We start from the raw sequence: 21,208 nt of genomic DNA, 5'->3' as shown, positions 1-21,208 counted from the left end.
GACAACGAAATAAATTTGTCCTTTTCGCGTTCCACGGGTATACAGTCGCCTTTTCGCGTTCCACGGGTATAGAGCACTGGTCTGTACACTAACGTTAGTGTTCAGATCAGTGGTATAGAGTCGCAGTGTTCACATCGTTCTACCGAACTCCGGCCTTTGTTACACCAGGGAGCTGCTTCTCAGGGAGCTGCTACTCCGTTCTCTGTTAGACATTCTGTTCTGTGTTTACATGTGAAAGGGCTACAAGGTCAGATCATGTTTGTCCCGTAGCTATATCAGCAATTTTCCCTGGTCTATGTATGCATGTACTTCAGTTGTTTATGAAAGTGTGGTTTAGCAGGTTGCGCACTGTTGAAGCCTGTTAGACAGTCTGTTCTGTGTTTACATGTGAAAGGGCTACAAGGTCAGATCACGTTTGTCCGGTAGCTATATCAGCAATTTTCCCTGGTGTATGTATGTATGCATGCACTTCAGTTGTTTATGGCAGATTGTGCACTGTTGAAGCCAGTTGCTGTGCATTGGTGGCAACACTGTATTGCCAGCCTCTTTTTTTCCGTCTAAGAGTTTTTGTCCTGGCTAAGCTCGAAGTACTCGATGTTTTGTCTTTATTCACTAGAATTTTGGAAGTGACCAGTGTTACTTTGTTGACATCCATTGTTTAGATTAGGGCCTACTGATCACATATTATGAGTATAATCACCTTAATTATCGGTTACTCACAGGCACATACAATGTGTTAGCTCACAGTTATCATTGCTTTGTGTATCAAGTCTTTGTTATGTATCGGATATAATCATATACTCCATGTTCTAATGAATTTACTTAATAATCTCATGTAGTTTCTATCGTCCAGTTATTCGGTGTTATCGTTAATATGTATATCTATATGTTAATTATTGTTCAAACGATAATCGGAATCGGGCCGATTATTGCATAATCGGAACATATCGGAATCCGTCAAAATTATGTGGAATACTATGCAGTTATGTCATATAGGCCCACTGATTATTCAAAAACACATGGAAGGTAAAATATCATTATTCAAAAACATATGGAAGGTGAAAATGTCAACTTTCATAATTTAATTTCATCAAATTAGGCTGCCAGGGTCGCCGATTTTTCTTTCCCCGTGGTTAGTGACTTCAACAAGGGCGGCGGAAGCACTTTTACAGGGAACAAGGAACAAGTTTTCTTTTGAGACAAAAATCATGCTAGTTGCTAATGTAGGAGTCTTCCGAATTAGAGTTCACTTCTTGTCAATATCTTAACAAATTTTTTCCATTTGAAATAGCTTTGAGTTTGACCCATAGAAATTCATTAAAAGTCAGGGGCGTAGCCAGGATTTGCAAAGTTGTATGCACGACTATCTGAGCGGAGCGCCACCATCGGTTGGCGCGGAGCGTACAAGAATTTTTTTTGGTTTTACAAACCCCTCAGATGGCTGGAAACGGCCCTTCCCGAATGTTCATTATGGTTCCCTGGCCTCTTGCTAACTTGAGACACCTCCATTTTTATGTAGAAAAAGGGCACATTTTTAACCTGAGGAAAAGTGGGGGGGGGCACGTGCCCCCTGTGCCCCCCGGTTCCGCAGCCCTTGGACTTCAATGTTTCTCGGCACAGTAAGCATGGTAACAATAGCAATTCCGCGAATTAACGAATGTGCTGGTTAAGGCCTAGATAGCGGGTACATGGTGATATATTTTCAAGTTGATTACATGCATATTTATTAGGGGCGGGGCTTAAGTATATTTTCACTAAAATAGCTAGTAAACACGCTAACTGAACAACGACAAGTTGAATTAAATTCATACTTGATACATAGATGCGCTACGGTGAGTAGATGAACCCTATTAATTTTGGTGCTCATCTCATAAATAATAATGAGGTCACGGGGTCAAACGTGAAAATCTCCAAATGCTAATAACTCTGCAACCGAAAGTCAGAATTTATTCATATTTGGTATTAATATATAAGCATATTGTGGTTACATGGTAATATATGTTCAATTTGGTATCATGCATATTTATTAGGGGGCGGGGCTTACGTTTATTTTCACTAAAATTTCATTTCATTTTCATTTATTTTTCCATTTCCTCACAATGTTTATATAATAATAGAACTGTGAAGACAATACCATGCAAAGAAAATAATAAGTAATAAATCATATAAAAGAAAAATAATGTAAATTACAGAGAGAAAATGGTGGAAGGGCTTGGAAGCCGTACTGTAGCTTGTACAAGAAGCCCACCAAAAATAAAGATAACAAGTATAAATGGGCATGATAATAAAGCCCCTTACAAAGAAGACCTATACCCCCCACCCCTAAATTAAACAAAAAAGGCATTTTGATAATGTGGGAAGTACTTAAAGTCAGAGACAAATGTAGATCTATAGATGTTGATACCTGGATAAAAGATGATTTTTCAACTTGAATGAAAATGAATTAAAGGTACTTAATATTTCTTAATGTATGACTTAGGCTATTCCAGAAATTAACACCATAACAGACGATGGAATGTTTAAAGACATCGGTATTTATGAGCAATGAAAATAAATGTCCAGAGGATCTGGTGTAGTAATTATGTATATTATAATTGAAATTAAAGTAATCATTAAACTTGACTGGTAATTTATTTTTAATAGACTTAAAAATAAAAACTGCACAATGGTATCTATGTAAATCAAAAATATCTAGTAAGTTCAGTGAGCTGAATAGTGGTGGGGTATGTGCTAAGAAATCAGACTGTGTAATAACACGGACAGCCTTCTTTTGTAATAAAAGCACTTGCTTTAGGTAGGTAGAATATGCATTACCCCAAACAATATTACAATAATTAAGATTAAGTAGTATGAGAGTATTAAACAAGTTCTTGAGAATATACATTGGAACAAAGTCTTTGATTTTATAAAGGACTCCAACAGTTTTTGAGATGGTAGTTTTAATCTTGGAGATGTGAGAAGACCACTTTAGAGCAGGATCAGTAAATACCTTGTAAACACGGGTAACTGAACTACAAGATGGATTGAAGTCATACTTAATACATATATGCGACATAGTGATTAGAAGAGCTCTATTGATTTTGGTGCTCATCTCTTGAACAATAATGAGGTCACGGGGTCAAACGTAAAAATTCTCCAACTGCTAATAACTCCGCAACCGAAAGTCAGAATTTATCCATACTTGGTATTAATGTGTTGGTAGATAGTAGGTACATGGTAATATATGTTCAAGTTGATATTAAGCATATTAGGGGTGGGGCTTTATTTTCACTAAAATAGCTTGTAAACACGGTAACTGAACAACGTCAAGTTGGATTGAAGTCATACTTGGTACATAGCCTATATGCGCCATAGTGAGTAAAAGAGCCCATTTGGTTTTGGTGCTCATCTCAAGAATATTAATGAGGTCACAGGGTCAAATGTAAACATTTTCAGAATTGAATCATACTTTGTGTGAAGGTGTTGGTAGATAGCCGGTACATGATAATGTATGTTCAATGTGATATTATGCACATTTATTAGGGGGCAGGGCTTGAGTTGATTTTTGCTAACAATAGCTTGTAAACATGGTAAGTTAACATATTTAGTAGGTGGGTCCACAGTCAGTGAAAGAACCTTGCTGATCAATTTAATTAACAATGACGAAAGCTTGGGATTGTAATCTCAATGGCAAGGAATCACATGCACTAAGCCCATTGGCTTTCTAGTGTTTTCAACCTTTCCATGTTTGCCGCATTGCCCTCAAAAATAATTTTATTTCGGCAGAAATTCTGATATGCCTCGAATCCATAGCCGTCGCATGAGGCCTAACATTTAAAACAGGTCTTGGAATTTTGTTCAAATCAATTATGCCCAAGTAAATGCATTTTTTTTGATGTGAGAAAACAATATCGGAGTAGATTTTAGTTGTTATGATTTCTTTACATCAATCTGGTAACATGCTACAGTAATTATACACAAGTTGCGATAGTACCATTTGCTGTTCAGTTTGTTTGGCCTAAGCTTACATTTTCTAATTTAACTTGAATGGAAATAAATAGTTAACGAATAAAGATGTTTAACATCAAGTTCGTAAAATTTCTTTTTGTTCATAAAGAAGTGTCCCCCCCCCATATGTTCTTCCATGTCACAAAGACCACAGATGGTTCTAATTGTTACCAGAGTGTTTAAAAGATGTCACTGCATTTTATTTTAATGGTCTATACAGGTCTATCACTGTATCAGCGGTACTTAGTTTTATATTGTTTTGTATAGTTTTATATGGAGTTATATATCTTTAAGGGTTGGCACTTTCCAACAAATGTTTGAAAGGATTCATTCGTCAATGATTACAGACAAAAATATCGTGATCATCTCGTGGTATATTGCTATGGTAACGCTGAGATTATTCCATGCCGACGGTACTAAATAAATCTCATAGTTTGTCAAACGAGTTTGGTGGAAATAGAAAGGACTAACATGACAGATCAATCCAGGCGCGTAGCCAAGGAGGGGCAGTGGCGGCGGAACGGGGTGGGGGGGGGGGGGGCTTGGGGTGGGGGCTTGGGGGCTCAGCCCCCCTAATGAAAAAGTTGAGGGGGCAAATGCACGATAAGCCCTCCCCCCCCCCAATATTTACCAAGGCTCCCGGCGAAACGTGCATCTGCCCATTTTTCAATGCATACTTGTCGATCTGTCCGATGCACACGTATACTATATAGGTGCTATAATTCTAGTAAATGCCGGGGGGACCCTCGGCCCGTCCCCTGGCTATAGACCACATTGTCACCCCAACCGCGTCTTCACGCCCCGTGAAAAGTGGAAGCAGTGAGTGTGAGTACCGGTAAGCGCAACACAACTTCGTCTTAGGCCAATGACTTGCCTCATTTCAGCCAGTTCTCCAACATCCCCTTACTACACTCAAAAACGTCTTTGCGAGTACACTACGAGTAATAGCTACTCTCTTAAAACACCATCGAATATACAAATTACAATGTTTTTACAAATTTTTACGTGCAATCTGAGAAATTGCAGGCTTGAGACCCATATTTTAGGGCTAGGTATTCGCAGCATAAAACACTCGGGAAGTGCCGTTTCCGGCCATCTGGGGGTTTGAAAAACCCAAAATTTTCTTGTACGATCCGCGCCAACCGATGGTGGCGCTCCGCTTAGATAGTCTCCACACATTAGCCCCCCAATAATTGTTCCGTTCCGCCGCGCCTGAGGAGGGGGCGAAGGAGGCGACCCCCCCCCTTGAGCATATTTTTTTATACTTTTTTATGATATCACTAGTAATTTCAAATAGAAAATGCTTAGATGCAACTTGCAAGGCCTGGGAAGTGCCATTTCCAGCGATCTGGGAGGCATTTTCTGCGAAAATTTTCTTGTACGCTTCGCGCCAACTTGTGGTGGCGCTACGCTTAAATAGTTTCCAATGCCGAACCTACGGCTCTGATAATATGCCTACAGGTTCGCCCATCCCTTTGCAAATTCCTCGCTACGCGCCTGTCTCGATCCCTATGTGAGTTTTGTTCGCAGTTGATGAGCCCGGCCATTCATTTCAGGTCTTCTGTTATTAATGATGAATATCGTTTCAATTTCGATATATGGGCGTCTAACTGTAAGCATAAAACACTGTTGACATTGCCTTTCAATATGCAATCATGTACATTAGTTGGTCACTTTGGTTCTTCAGAACGCGTCGCTGATCAATACTATACTGCCGTTTCATATCTTTCAGCAACTGTTCAACTTTGACAGAATCATCCAGTAATATGGACGACAGCAGTATTCACGGCGATAGTGGGATTTCACACACAGATCCAAACAGCAGTACGACGTTCCTTCGACGTGTGTTTGAACTAATTGTTCACGATGTCCTTGAAGATGGAAAGAAAGAAAAAACGAAAGGTTTACAAGTGTTCCTGATATGAAAAATGAGTATTCTGTTATGTAACTGCAGCATAACATGAAAAGTTTAGTGTCCTCAAATCTCGAATCAGTTCCGCAGTGTTCAGCTGTGATCTTTTTAAAATGTTATTGCTTATCGTGTGCCCTTGACATTTTGCCTTACTGAGATTGAGGCTGCAATTCATTAATTGCCATACTTTGAAGGGATCCATTATATCAGTACTGGTGCTGTGGCCGGGTAGAAAAGGCATTGGCAGTTGAAGCAATGAGTCTTAGCAATGGGGAGGTTCAAGGCTTCGATCCCAGGCAGGGTGAAAGTAAGGTGGGTTTTATATCCAAGAGCAATCTACGATTTTCCCATTTGAAATGAATTTCTTAATTGAAAAGATGCCACTTAGAGTTATTAGATGTTGAATTGGAAGCAACCCGACGTGAAACTCGTAATCCATGAGCCCTTGCAAGGTTTCTACCACATTCGTAATCAATGAATGTGTTTCTTTATCTTATGTGAGACCGCAATTAATCTGTACTTTTGTTTCAGTCATCAAGTTCCAGTACCCGAAGGATCTGAAAAAACAGTTAGATCTGGAGATACAAGACAAATCTTCCACAGTCGATGAATTGATGGAACTGTGTAAATCCACCATAGACAACAGCGTTCGTACAAGTAAGTGCATCAACAAAGCGCGATTATCAAACGTCACTCATGCTCTACAAACTTTGAATATGTTTCCCAGCTCGATTGTACAGTTTGGGAAATGTTTATTGAAGCTAGCTGTGACCTGGATGAACTAACACAAACCGCTAGCGATCATATAGTCTTCTGTTTTCCCTACTTATAGAGTAAAATGTACCCAAACAACAAGCGTGGGATAACAAAGAGGGTCAAAGATGTAATCAACAAGAGGAAGGGACTTTTAGGGAAAGGAGATCGGGGAGGGGGGGGGGGGGGTTAAAATAAGTGCAGTCTGAACTTAAAACAAGTGATCAGAGAAGAGAAAGAAGGCCGCTTATCAGGACAAAATGGATGATTTTACAGAAATGATATATGAAGCGTATTTGGGAAGGTCTCCGTTTTTATTAGTGGTTACACTAATAGGTCTATATATTGTGAACTATCTGCCAGTACTGTTGATTACGCAAATGAATTGAATTATTGGTTTCGATGATAATCGTAACCTATGGAGTCATGCTGGCGCATGTGTGTGTGTGTGTGTGTGTGTGTGGGGGGGGGGGGGGGTGACGCCTTTGCTTGTAAACATGATAACTTAAAAGAGGGAATTTGGACCAACCTCATATTTGGTGAGTAGGTGTACCACATTGAGTAGAAGAAGCCTATTGTTTTTGTTCTTTTGGGGTCAAAATGTGAAAATCCTGTAACAAGATATCTCAAGAAGGGGAGCTTGGACAAATCTCATTTTGTATGTAATTGTGACATGTTCAGTATAAAGAGCATATTGTTTTGTTTTTGTTTTTTTTTGTCAAGTTTTACTTGACTTGACTTTGCATCCTCTGCACAGACCATACATATGCCAGCGAGCAGTTTCACAAAAATGATTTTACCAACCATCAATTATATTTATTTTGGGTAATTTCGGGTAATAGACGACGCACCATAATTAAAAATCACAGTGTGTCTATCTTATAAACTGGGCACCTTCTCTCAGCTGGTTTGCTAAACATTTCTCAACCAATTGGTTCATTTGGATAAAGCAAATTTTCCACATATTTCTGATTTCTTCCGTTTTGATTGTTATTTGTCATAGATCATCCATTTTTCAACAACCAGCTCTGGCAGGGAGTGGATGCTGTGGGCTTGGCTGGTCTTTATCTAGCCCATTCTTTGAAAACAAGCATGTACGTGTTCAAATCAATTCCTATGCTTAGTGTGTCGGCCATGTAATGGAGTCTCCTATATGTTCATGTTTCATCGTTTTGCACATATTCTCCTTTGCATTCGGTCTGAAAGTATGGCGATTCATCATGTCTATGTTATTCCCCATTCTACACTTTGTTTATACCATCCATCAGTATCAAGCGGTTCTTCACATCGTTTATGCTTTTGTTTTGCGCAAGCCATCGTTTGGATACGGTTTGACATTCCATCCTATATGTACAGTAAATGTGTATAGTGTGTCCCATCATTATGCTTACGTCCACAGTTTATAATACTGGCTGAGGGTCATAATTCATGTAAATATTTTACATAGTACTACACTTTGAATACGTTTTGACAGTTCCGCATTTCTTATTAATCAACAGTTATACATATGAGGTGGCCCCTGTGTTCCTTCTCGTCGAAAATGCTGTCCTTCAAAAAATACAAGATTTGTGTGGGTTTACTGAAGGAGATGGAATATTTTGTCCCGGTATGTCTTCCAAATAAAGTCCGTCTTTTTCACAATATCTGCATGAATGGGCATATAAAACTGCACTATCGTCAAATGCTACCTTGTTAATACATCAATATTTTGCTAGGCAGCTGATAATATTACATAATCACCGTCTAAACGTTTCCCTCTGTCAAAGTGTGCTACTGTTTTTGTAACTCATTAAACATTAACAAAGAACATTTTCGATGTGATATAGTCTGTATAGTTTTTACATAAATGCAGAGTATAAGGTTAATATTTACACGTTAGGTGAGTTGCTTAGGTCGCAACAAACATTGTACAACTGTTTCTCTCTTTTTATCATCTTTTTGCATATTCAGGTGGATCAATGAGCAATATGTACGCCATTAACCTCGCAAGATATCAAATTAACCCAGAAGTGAAAACAAGAGGGGTCAGAGGTTACCAACAGAGCATAATATTTGCATCAGATGTGGTATGTGATTCCCAGTTGATTATTAATTAAGATAGCTTAATCTTGCATCTTTGATTTCATACTTGTTAACCCTAACTTGTAAACATTTTTTAAAACCATGACAGTGATACTGCTCTAACCTCCAACCACCCCCTCCCCAACCTAGCCAGGCTCCAGCCATCCCCCAGACCCCATGTGCCCTAGCCAATATCCAGCCCCCCCCCAACCCATGTACCCTAACCAGGCTATGGGCCTGTGTAGAGATGTGGTATTTGTAATAATCACTTCAATTTTCCAAATTTGCGAACTTTCCATCTTCGTAATTTTACTCAGATAAGAAAGTAATGTTGATCATGATTCATGTCACCCAGCAATCCGGCTTCTTTCTTGTAACATTCAAACTTGTCTACGCAAACTCTTCTTCATGGAATGACTGCTGCAGACACCAACGACTTCAACGTCTCTAGAACCGCCCCGCCATGTTGGTCTTCAAAGCCCGCAAGCGTGTTTTTTTTTCCAGGACGAACGTGGGCATCGGCCAATCAAATCCATGGATTCCAAACATGTGACGATTTTTTCCAAAAACATGTTCTGAATCTTTTTTCCTAGTTTTGACCCCAGATTATGAACGACAATCCTTCATTTTCAAAGAAACTGGATCCCTAACCCACTTTCTAAACCCTAACTCTGATTTCAAACGAATTTGTAAATTCCTGAAAAACCTGAAACCCACGTTCGTCCTGGGAAAAAAAAAATACGCAGCCCGCAATGATCATCGGACACTATTGCTCAAAAAACTTCACAGTCTTCCCATCTCTGACAGCATTGATTTCAAAATCCTAACTCTGGTCTAAAAGTGTTTTCATAGTCTGCTCCTCAATGTCTCATTAGACTCATTGTTCCATCTTCCCCACCTGGAGCCTTTGCTCAAGTTCCGAGAGCAGGCTGTTATCTGTTCCTAAGATCCGTTTTACTGCTGGACATAAATAATTCTTCTTTTGCAGCTTCTGTATTATGGAACACTCTCCCTCGTTTTATCCGCCATACTCACTCGCTGCATTCAAGACTGCTCTTAAAACGTATCTGTTCAATTGAACTTTCATATAATATAGTTCCTTTGGTGTATATAATGTTACTTCTGTTGCATCATATTCTATTGTTTTGTTTGTTTCAACGCTGTAATACATTTCTGTAAGAGCTCTTTACAAAACCATTTATTATTATTGTTGTTTATTATTATTATTATTGCTGTTGTTGTTGTTGTTACTATTATTATGATTATTATTATTATTATTATAATACAACTAATAAGAGATGTTGCCAACATTAATTATTATATAGACCTATGTCATTCAAATGTCATACATATTAATATAATTAATGGAGTACTAGTAATGAATATAAAAGAAAGCAAGTTGTTCAAGCATATGTACACTTTGTGTCTAATTAAAGGCTAGGTATGTTTGACAGCTCACAGACACGTGTTCACATGTGAATTGATTCATATTGATGATAACATCCATGAGAGCTGAACTGACCAGCTCTTCCATTCTCTTTCATGTATTTGAAGAGTCACTATTCCGCCATAAAAGGGGCTTCTTTCATGGGCATTGGATCTGACAACATAGAGAAAGTCAAATCAGACGATAGGTCAGTATGTAAATTAAGTTATGGAAGTGCACAGTTACATTTGATGTGACCAATCAGATGAAAGAAAGTTTGAATCCATTATACGGTGTGGCACTACATATCACTCACTCACTCAGTCCCATGACTGTGAAGTTGTCGAGGAGACATAACGGTTGCAGCTGACATCGTCCTCCATGCAGATCTGTTAGCAGCAGTGTCGAGCAGGTCTTGCATGTCCAAGCCGGTCCAGTCCTTCACGTTGTCGGACCAGTTTCTCCTCTGACGTCCTCGTCTGCGACCGCCCTCTACAGTGCCCTGGAGTATAACCTTGGAGATGCTGTCATGCCTTGTGACGTGGCCAAACCACGCCAATTTCCGGCGTTTGACTGTTGACAGGAGTGTTTCATATGGGCCCACCAGGTCTCCGACCGTTTCCCGAACATAGTCGTTGGTCTTACGGTCGGTGTATAAGATGCGGAGCAGTTTTCTCAGGCATTTGGTCTCGAAAGCCTGGATTCGCCTCTCGCTTTCAGCCAGAAGTGTCCACGCCTCGCAACCGTAGAGTAAGATGGAAACGACCAGTGACTTGTAGAGCCTGAATTTGGTGGAGAAGTTGATGTTACTCTTCCAGATCACATTTAGCCTGGTCATTGCTGCTGTAGCTGAGGCAATCCGAATCTTCATCTCTTTTGCAGACGTACCATCCTTGGTCAGAGTCACTCACAGGTATTTGAAGCTGGATACTTCCTCTAAAGCCTCGTTGTTCATAGTGATATGAGCATTGATGTTGTTCCTGCTGTTCACTAAGATCTTCGATTTCTGTGTGCTGATTTCCATGCCAAATTTGCCGGCTGTTGTAGCAAGTTTGTTGGTGAGGTCTTGGAGCTCGTTAATGTTGCCTCCCATCAGGTCTATATCATCAGCAAACCGAAGATTGCAGACTGGCCGCCCACCAATGGAGATAGGGGTATGGTGGTCTTGGAGACTTTCCTACATGATTCTTTCGAGGAATGAGTTGAAAAGAACTGGAGAAAGTAGACAACCCTGTCGAACACCCACAGTTGTCTGGAAGAACTCTCCTAGCTGGTTGTTCAGAAGAACTGCACTGCTAGAGTGACTGTACAGTGAATGGATGACTTGAACGAGTCCTTCCTCGATGTTGAACTCTCTGAGGACATGCCAAAGGCCATCATGTTGTGTGGTTTAGCAGAGACACGGATGGAGATGATCCTTCTAGAGATGGGAGTGCAGCTGATGACACTGTTTGCACTCTCCTTCCGAACGATGAAGGCCACCCCGTTGTGATGTTTCTTTTCCTCTCCGGAGAACCAGATCTTGTGTCCTTCTTCGGTTATCGTTTCTCCAATCCCTGTCCATCTGACTTCCGAGAGCCCAATTATGTCCCAGTGGTAGCGCTGTAGTTCATGGGTCAGCTCGTGAATCTTTCCGCAGGCATACAGGGTACGGACATTCCAGGTGCCTATTGTGGCACCACTTGTTGGTAGTTTTAGAGTGTTTTTCACTTCAGTAGTCCACTTACCACGTCCATCCTGAAGTGAGTCAGTGGAACGCGCGGTCGTTGTTAATCCGGGCCTCGACCGATCCGGCATGGTAATGTTAAGCTTTTCCATCATGTCTTTACAGTGGGCTTGTATACAACATGGTGGCGCCCGTCTCCTCTCCAAGCTGTTGACTGACAACCGAGGTCCATGGAAAAGAATGGATCGCCCTCAGTCACGTTCGCTCGGTCGTTGAGTCAGATTTGAAACCCAAACGCCCTGGCCGTTGGCCGGCAGCGGCTCGTCCGCCCTGTGATGTAGCAAAAACATCACCCCTCACATGGTTTAGCCCGCCTGCTGAGGCGGTGTTCCAGGGTATGGCGCTAGGAGCCACACGTGAGAGGAATCGGGAGATGGGTGGGAACCAGAGGCCTGTCCATCCCACTGACCAGTGGAATGCAGCAGCCAGAAACCAAAGGTGCTATCTCTATCCAGAGCCCCCTATACCCCCACTACATATGCAAGAATCATAACAGATTATATAAAATAAGATAAAATTATATTATCTGTTTTTGTTCATGATTGTGTGATTTTTTCAACCACAGCATATCCAATTTGTTGTATTCTGATACCCTATTAATATTGCTTAAGATAATTGTTAATTAACTTGTCTTCTCATTTACCTGTCCCCTCACAACATCTGCACACTAATTATCGTTTGATGATATAATACATCAGCATTGTATTAACGTTATTCTTTACAGAGGTAGAATGATTCCAGATGAATTGGAAAAGGCGATTGTTTCTACAAAAGCAAAGGTTAGCTTTCACTGACTATAGAAATTCTAGTTTACCATTCATAACTTAAGCCCTCGTGTAGCCTTTATCATTTCTAAGTCAGTCTTTGCATCAGAACAGTTGCAGCAAGTAATACTAAGAATATTTTTATTCAACAGTGGTTGGCACTTTTGATGATGTTACAATCAAGCATTTATTACTACGTGCCTTGATTCTTGCTGAATATTATTTCTAATTTGTGAAATTTTATGTTTGAGATGTTGTAAGGTTTTAAAATTACAAGTGATGCATGTATTATGACAAATGTAACGAGAAGATAATAAACGCCAGATACAGAATATATTCATGCACAGTGTTGTGATAATAAATGGCTTAGTTGTTTGATTGAACTTGATATATTGGTCAGTTATGACACTGAAACTGGTTTCAATTTCCAAATTTGATCTTTTTTATTTACATCTGCAGGGAGACACCCCATTGATTGTAATAGCTACCTCGGGAACGACTGTTCAAGGAGCCTACGACCCTTTGGATAAAATTGCAGACGTGTGTGAAAAGCACGGAGTTTGGTTACATGTCGATGTGAGTTAATACAAAAGAGGTGCCCGTATCAGGCTGGATATATTCGCAGTTTTTTATGCCAAAATATAAATACTTTGCTTTCTTTGAAGACTTGTTGGACTCCAAAAATCATTTGATTAGTGATTTCTGAAAATGTGGCTTTGTGGGTTCTTTCAGCACAAATTTTGCTTGATTATATATGTTGTTACACAGTTACTCCATGTTGAAGACGAGTTATGAAAGTAAAAATGACAAATCTTTACACAGAGAGGTTAATGATACGAAAAAATACTTTTAACCAATTCTTTCGTAACTCCAGAAACATATCAACCCTTTTATTTTATACTCTCTTTCTCTCTCTAGGGTGCCTGGGGAGGCAGTGTGCTGTTGTCAAGGCAACACAAATACAAAATGAAAGGTGTTCATCGTGCCGACTCTTTTTCTTGGTGTTTACATAAGATGATGGGTGTTCCAATACAATGTTCAGTCTTAGTTCTAAACAAAAAGGTATGGTAGGCTAAAGGGCCTAAGCTTAGCTCTAATAAAGAGGTGTTGTTTTATTGATCGACGTTAGACCCCCAATGCTGGTAACACCACAGTGAAAACTCTCAAATAATTTTCGAAGTGATAAAAGTGTTTTTGTTAAGTTTGAAGGGAGGAGGCAGGTAGAAGAGTACGAGTAGTGAAGTATTGAACATCCTCTTACATTATACTTCATCATACGTTTCCCATCATTTGTTTATGAATCAGTTGTTACTTTCTTACAGTGTTTCTTTTTCTCTCTCTCTCAGCCTTTCTCTCATCTACTCACTATCATTATCTCCTCTTTTAACTTCAGATTTGATCTAATTCCTAATTCATTATATTTCAGGGTGATCTGTTAAAGCGTTGCCATGGTGTATCAGCATCTTACCTGTTCCAGTCTGATAAATTTTACGGTGCTGGATATGACACCGGCGATAAGTCTCTGCAGTGCTCTAGACTAGCAGACGCCTTTAAGGCTTGGTTTATGTGGAAGGCCAAAGGGGACTTATTATTGGAACAAGAAATTGACCATAAGTTTGATCTGGCCAAGTAAGTCTCATATTTGACTTGTATTCAACCTCGGATGTAGTTTTCACATCCATTTATATATCTTTCTACACATATGAGATGCGTTTTTCTTTACTCTTGTCAAATCAACCCTAATAGAAACTTATTGTTATGAAGAGAAGAGCCTGTCATTCTTAACACCAAGAAAATATCAGAGTCATTAAGTCTACAGGGGGATGCACAACAGTATATGTAATATTGGTGGCATGGTTTTGGAGACAAGCTTGTATATTTTACAAATGGAAAAATCATGAATCTCTTTCACACATCGATATATCGATATAGAGTAGACATTGGGTACATATAATTTTACATATATATATATATATATATATATATATATATATATATATATATATATATATATATATATATTTATATATATATATATATATATATATATATATATATATATATATATACAAATATATATATATACAAATATATATATATACAAATATATATATACAAATATATATATATATATTTATATATAGGCTATATATATATATATTTATATATATATATATATATATATATATATATATATATATATATATATATATATATATATATATATATATATATATATATATATATATATATATATATATATATAGAAATATTTATTTATATGGAATGTCAAAAGGTATGTAATTAAACGACTTGAAATGTTGTCTCATTGAATGAAATTTTTAACTGTCAACATTAACACCGAGTTATCATTACTTTTATTTATTTCACATCAAATATGCAAAGACAATACAAGACGCATGGTGTAGGAACAAAACAGAAAAGTCTGTCCAGTAGACTTGTTTCCACTGTGGTCCCTGAAAGTTTATTTGAATGATGTCTATGAACGAAATATTTCATGGCGTCCACAATTACATTGTGAAAATTCGTTAAATAATTACATTATAACCCACGAATTGTGGTTGCAATCTTGTTCTTTACATATCTCATTAATTTAAATATATATATGATAAGTTACATTATCTATGCACCACAAATCAAATTATTTAATTGGCTTTCCACCTCACAGGCAATGTGCAGACATGTTACGAAACAGAGAGGGATTCCGACTGCTATGGGAGGTAAGATATCCACAGTGATTCAAGCCATATGTAAGTTTGTTTCTGCACAATATTAGCACTATGTTTGCTATGGGAGGTAAGATATCCACAGTGATTCAAGCCATATGTATAAGTTTGTTTCTGCATAATGTTAACACTACGTTAGTTATGGGAGGTGAGATATATATTTAATAAATAATATTTGCACTTCGTTTGTTGTTGCCTTCTGGTACTTACTCTCTACTAGTTCAGCACTGGGCTTATAGGTTATCGGGTATTGCATTCTATCTCTTTGTTCTATAACCATGCAAGGAGGTGTGTACCGCCCTTTTAAATTATGAATCATTTATGTGTAATGTTTCCACGCCTTTCATCCAAAAACTTATGAAATTAATTCAATTCCAAGAATTCTTCATTTCACGAAATGAATGCTCCGTTCATCATATACCATTGATCTCATCGCCGATTAAACAGGCTTGTACACATCTTTTCTTGCCATTCAAAACGGATGTTCGCACAGACAAGTCTTTGGCAGAATATCCAGCTTTGCGTATGCTCTTGTTCATCTTTCTACTAGGAAGACTTCGTTCCTCAACTATAGCTATACCTTCATATATTTTACACGTCCTCCAACCCATGTGACATACTATAGAGCTGGGCTTCCCTAACTTTATCCCCCCACGAACCCCCTGTGGATGTCAGAGTTTATCCCCCCCCCCCACGAACCTGTTGTGGATGTCAGAGTTGTCCACGAACACCCAACTTTTCGAGACACGATCTAAGTCATTTTTATACTATACTACGCATAACAGTGCTTCGTAAAAGATCAAGTTCATAGTGTAATATTGTAATGAAAAAAAACAAGAGATGAACAAATATTTGATAATTCAGTTATTAATCACATGCACGGTACGGTACAACTATGGCAACATATGCGTATGGAACGCAAAAAGAGTTTGTCGATAAATTCGCCTTTTTACATTACTAAATTATATGATATATCAGATTTTAGTTAGACAAAGGTACTCTAGTTTTGACTTTCAGAAACGTCTCAGGAACCCACTGGGATGGACTGACGCACCCCCTGGGGGTTCATGCACCCCAGTTAGGGAACCCCTGCTATAGACTGTACTAATTGTTGGTTACTTTCAACACCAGATACAAAAGAGAGGTTTTGGTGGTAACTTAGGTGTGGTGATATAACGTATATAATCCATGCTCTGTGTCTTTTTCTTCCTTTCTGACATTCATTAGTTATATATTACTATGATTTTACTTTATATTTAATTTAATAAAATGTTGATTTATTAATTTAATCATGTTTTCTATCTCTCTCCTCTAAGCCTGAGTGCACTAACGTCTGTTTCTGGTACATTCCACCGTCATTACGTAACTTACCAGATGGACCAGAACTATTTGACAAGTTGCATAAGGTAAGAATAGTTTGCTATTAAAGCCACCATCAAGATATCTAAACACTCATTATTTTATATCCATTCACTCATGATGTATGACAAGAGAAACAGGTAATCGTGCACATCGATATGTAAATTATTGTTCTATGAACTTTCAAAAGTAGGATTGAATTTTGAATGTTGACAAATTTATTGGCATATTGAAATATTTTATTTATTGCCATAATATGAGAGTCCGTAACTCCTTATAAGTGTGTTGGATTATTTATAACATCTTAGTATATGTTTTTGATTCCCCTTTTTTATGTTATTTTTGTTCCTTGTGTGAATTCTTCATCAACAGTTTGCGCCACTTTTGAAACAGGAAATGATGACGTCAGGGGTCTTGATGATGGCGTATCAACCAGTCAAGGATAAGGTCAACTTCTGGCAGATGATTTTTTCAAACAGCGAATTTACTCATCAACATTTGGTGAAGATGATCGACCTCTTTGAGCGTTTAGCTCAAGAAATTGAAATATAATAATTTAAATCTCAGTGAACATTTATCTCAGTGAACATCTCAGTGAAAATCTCAGTGAACATTAAATCTCAGTGAACATAATTTCAAACTCAGTGAACATTTGTATCTAGAAAGCCATTCTTCTTTGATTAGGCCTACTACACTACTCTCTCTCTTTAATACCAGATACCCTGACTTCCAAGGTTGTGTCAGGATGCTAGCATTTTATTAGTATGTGACGTCATAGTGCGTAAGAAATTCTTTGCTTTTACTCTTTGTTTTTCTTGGTTTGTATTTTCTTATTGTCGAGCTGAATGTATACAGTCTTGCTAGTGGAATAAAATTATAATATTGGGTCGAACTGAAATCTTCAAAAAAAAAAATATATAATCCGCATTGGTAAAGTTCTTATCAATGGAAAATGTACAATGAAGTATATATAGAAACACACAAAGACACTTGAGGAGGGTAATTAAATATTGTGAATTGCTTCCAAGCCCTCGTGAGGATCACGAGGACTTCAGCTGCAGCATTTGTAGATACAGTATTTGTAGTCTTCGACGAAGCAATTTTAATGCACAGAATTACATCTCTGAGAAGAATTGAATTTCAGCTGTTTCTATCGCAAAGCCCAACGTAGTAGCATTTTGTTAGTGTAGTGAAGTGAAATGTTATTGTTTGCACGTGTGTTTTGTTAGTTCTGTACACGCTGTGATAATCGCCAGCAGCGTCTCTGCAGAGCTCCAGGGTTCGCCTCGTAAACCCCTTAGTATTTCGTAAATTTTATTGCTCCATCATATTTCTATACTACTATAATACCCATATCTGGACTGTCTGGTGGTCAGTGAGGAGATGTTCCCCTTCTTAGAGGCAGGATGCCTCAGGTTTTTCTGGTTTTCGGCTTAAGACGAGAAGCCACTGGCTGTGCTTTACTGTACAAAGTACATACGTTAGGTTATGTTTTTTTTTTTACCTTGGTCCTACGGGTTCATAGCGTGTATTGTTTATCGTTAAGCACGTGGGTGCTATTGCGTACTTATCATATTGTACTGTATTGTATTGTACTGATAATTGTACCTGTTGAGTATTGTACTGCTCGCTGTTTAAAGAGTATATTCGTAATTTTTTATTCTGAACATTAATTGATTACTGTTGTTTATGTCTCAGAGATTGTCCTTGAATCTTAGCCATTTTGGATAGCTATAGAGCAGGGTTGTCCAACCTACCGCCCGCGGGCCACAGTCCGGCCCGCCGCAGGGTTGCGTCCGGCCCGCCAGAGATGCTCTACGGTGTGAAATTTAGTGAGCAGATTTATTGATAACAATTTGAAGCTATATAATCAATCATTCGAACCTTCTGGGTCCAAAAAAACTGCATACAGGTCAGTTAATTTGTGTGACACTCTCAGCGGAGGGGGGGGGGGCGGTTGTACTTTTTTCATCTGTTTTATCAGGAAGGAAAATAAATCAGTGCGCTCCGCGCGCAGTGCTCACATTTTGTTGCCTTGGGCTTCGGGCAAAAAATCGAAAAATCGAGCGTAGGGTTCATGCGGCCCTCTCCTTCATCATAATCATTCCATGTGGCCCTCCTCTGTAAAAAGGTTGGACAGCCCTGCTATAGAGCGACAAGACTCTTGAGAGTTTGTGGGTTCAGGAGGTGAAAATTCCTACTGTCTAGGAACAGTTAGGTGGAAATTCCTGTAATGGTTGCAGCTGGCATGTGTTGCCCTGACTATTATTGAGGTGTTAAAAGTCCTCGCCTGTTGGCAAACGTATTGTATTATTTCAAAGTGCAGATTATTTCATTATGTTCATTATACATTTCATACAGTATTGTACAAGTACAAAGAGCAATTTCACTGCTATGTAATATTATTCTTCTGTGAATATTACGTAGATTGAGTATAGGTTTTCCCCGAGTTTTAATTAGGTTAAGGAGTTTATTAAGCCATTTATATTGTCATGTATCATGATTTCTTCATATGTATATTTATCATTTTGTAGAGTTTGTAATAAATTGTCAGCCGTTGTTTCAACGCAAGAACACTCTTGCATCCTGATTTATAACTTGTGAGTTCGAAGCGAAGGACCCTAAATCTGGTAATTTCCACCGCCATCCGCGGTTCGCTTCATTAGCATAATTAATAATTAAAAAAGGGAAATGCATAGATCTAAAAGAGAAACAGAGAGAACAACCTTTTATATCATATTTATTTTCTTGATTATTGTTTTAGTACTGTTTATAATCATGAGTGTTAGATCACGCTGAATTTGGAATGTATTTCAAAGCATTGGTGGGTCCAGGCGGGGTGGGGTGGAGGGGGCGGGGTTGGAATTTTGACTAAATTTTGTTACAAGTTTATGTTTTTTATCTCGAAATTTAAAAATAAATATTAATTCTGACCTTTTACGTCAACATTTTTAAGACTAGACTTCTTTCAAATTTTGGATAATAAATCTCTTCATTCGATTTTTTTGTCTACTTCTTCAAAATGTTTATCAATCGTAAGGTGTAAATGATCATAAAAATCTGATCTATAGTGGATTGTCTCCTACTCTTTTAGCTCATGAAATGGTTCCAGCTGAAAACTACAGCAGTAATGTGTAAGTGAAGGCAGCAATATTGTCTTCTGCACCTGCACCACCAGCCCCCCCCCATCACCCCACCTACATTTACCTGGTTTTCCCACTAAAGAGATGACGTATCCCACCCTCTACTCGAAGCATGGCTACAATTTAACTATTTAAAAGCATTAATTAGCACACTATGTTAGAAACTGATCACTATAAAGCAGATTATTGTCCCTGCAGATTTAGAACAGTGTTAAATACGCAGTGGTAATAACGCTACGCCAAAACTGAAAATACTGTCACATTGGCCCAGCAAATTTGTCATTCGAGTTACCAATTGAGTGGATTTAAAAACTTTTGTTAGAAAACATCGTCCAATGGAGTGATCTGAATCTCAATCTGATAGCATAATATCTATTATTTCAAATGTCCTGCCAATCCCAAAATTTCCTACATTACCGGGAAATAATTTAAATAAGCAATAAAGCTCTAACATGGCGCTAGATGTATTTTTCTTTTCTTATGAAATATTAATTCTGCCTGAAGCTGTTTTTCAAAATTTCAGTAGTGAAGAATAAGGTTACCTTATACTGAGTGATTAAGCACAACTAATTCTCAACTAGTGTTGAAGTTTTGAAATCTGACCGGTGACGCGCCAGAATTTTATCTTTTTCTTTTTGATAAACAAAGGTGATGTTATTGTCTGAATTTTACAGTCCTTCAAACTTTGCGAATGAGCAAAAAATTCTGGCAACAAAAACTACATCATCATATATCTAGACAGTTGAGACCGAAGACGTAATGAGGCATTTGATCTGAACAAGATAATATTTTTGCTCTATGAGATGCTACACTTGTAAGATATCGAATTGCTTTGGATGCTTAAGAATAGGATTTGAGATTTCTTTGTTTAGATTTTTGTCATAGGGTCCTTGATGGGGACTTTATGTCCTTCCTGATCCTTTTTCCCTATTAAACTAAACCTTTTTTTTTATAAAGGCACTGTAATTCACTCCTTTTTGAATGAGATCATATATATATTTAATCATTTCAAAAGAATTGAAAAATAAAATACATGCATGCCATCTTGCAATTAAGGTGATTAGAAACCTTATGGACTCTCTCAGCAATCCATGGCACTCCAGGTCCGAGTGTAAGCCAACCAGAGCCAGAATTCGATTCCGCAGAGAATGGACTCCGTAGAGTACTAGAGCCCTGCTACCTACTCAAAACATTATATGCCAACAAAGTCGTTGGAATGAGGGCGCGCGATAGTTAAACTGAAAAGTCCGTTTACCAAACCAAGAACAAGGTAGACACATCAACAAGAACGTTGCCAAATAAAGGCAATCCACTGAGTAACATATCTCAT

At 38.2% G+C, this 21,208-nt stretch overlaps 1 protein-coding gene across 3 annotated transcripts; it reads left to right on the top strand.

Annotated features, from left to right (window-relative positions):
* The first annotated feature begins 90 nt into the window (after positions 1–90).
* LOC139966111 (cysteine sulfinic acid decarboxylase-like) lies at positions 91–19,564 on the top strand. Of its 3 annotated transcripts, none has more exons than XM_071968816.1 (14): positions 91–247; positions 5,720–5,889; positions 6,431–6,556; positions 7,656–7,746; positions 8,152–8,258; positions 8,603–8,718; positions 10,268–10,347; positions 12,590–12,644; positions 13,089–13,205; positions 13,548–13,691; positions 14,056–14,258; positions 15,319–15,370; positions 16,693–16,782; positions 17,108–19,564. In XM_071968816.1, exons 2-14 carry the CDS (start codon positions 5,754–5,756, stop codon positions 17,285–17,287), a joined length of 1,497 nt encoding a protein of 498 aa, XP_071824917.1. In that variant the 5' UTR covers positions 91–247; positions 5,720–5,753; the 3' UTR covers positions 17,288–19,564. The 3 variants fall into 3 exon arrangements, with proteins under 3 accessions (XP_071824917.1, XP_071824916.1, XP_071824918.1); XM_071968815.1 differs by lacking the exon at positions 91–247 and adding an exon at positions 340–449; XM_071968817.1 differs by lacking the exon at positions 91–247 and adding an exon at positions 383–403.
* Positions 19,565–21,208: the final 1,644 nt, after the last annotated feature.

The sequence above is a fragment of the Apostichopus japonicus genome, chromosome 4, assembly GCF_037975245.1.
Source record: "Apostichopus japonicus isolate 1M-3 chromosome 4, ASM3797524v1, whole genome shotgun sequence".
Taxonomy (NCBI): domain Eukaryota; kingdom Metazoa; phylum Echinodermata; class Holothuroidea; order Aspidochirotida; family Stichopodidae; genus Apostichopus; species Apostichopus japonicus.
This window is presented reverse-complemented; position numbering and strand designations above follow the sequence as displayed.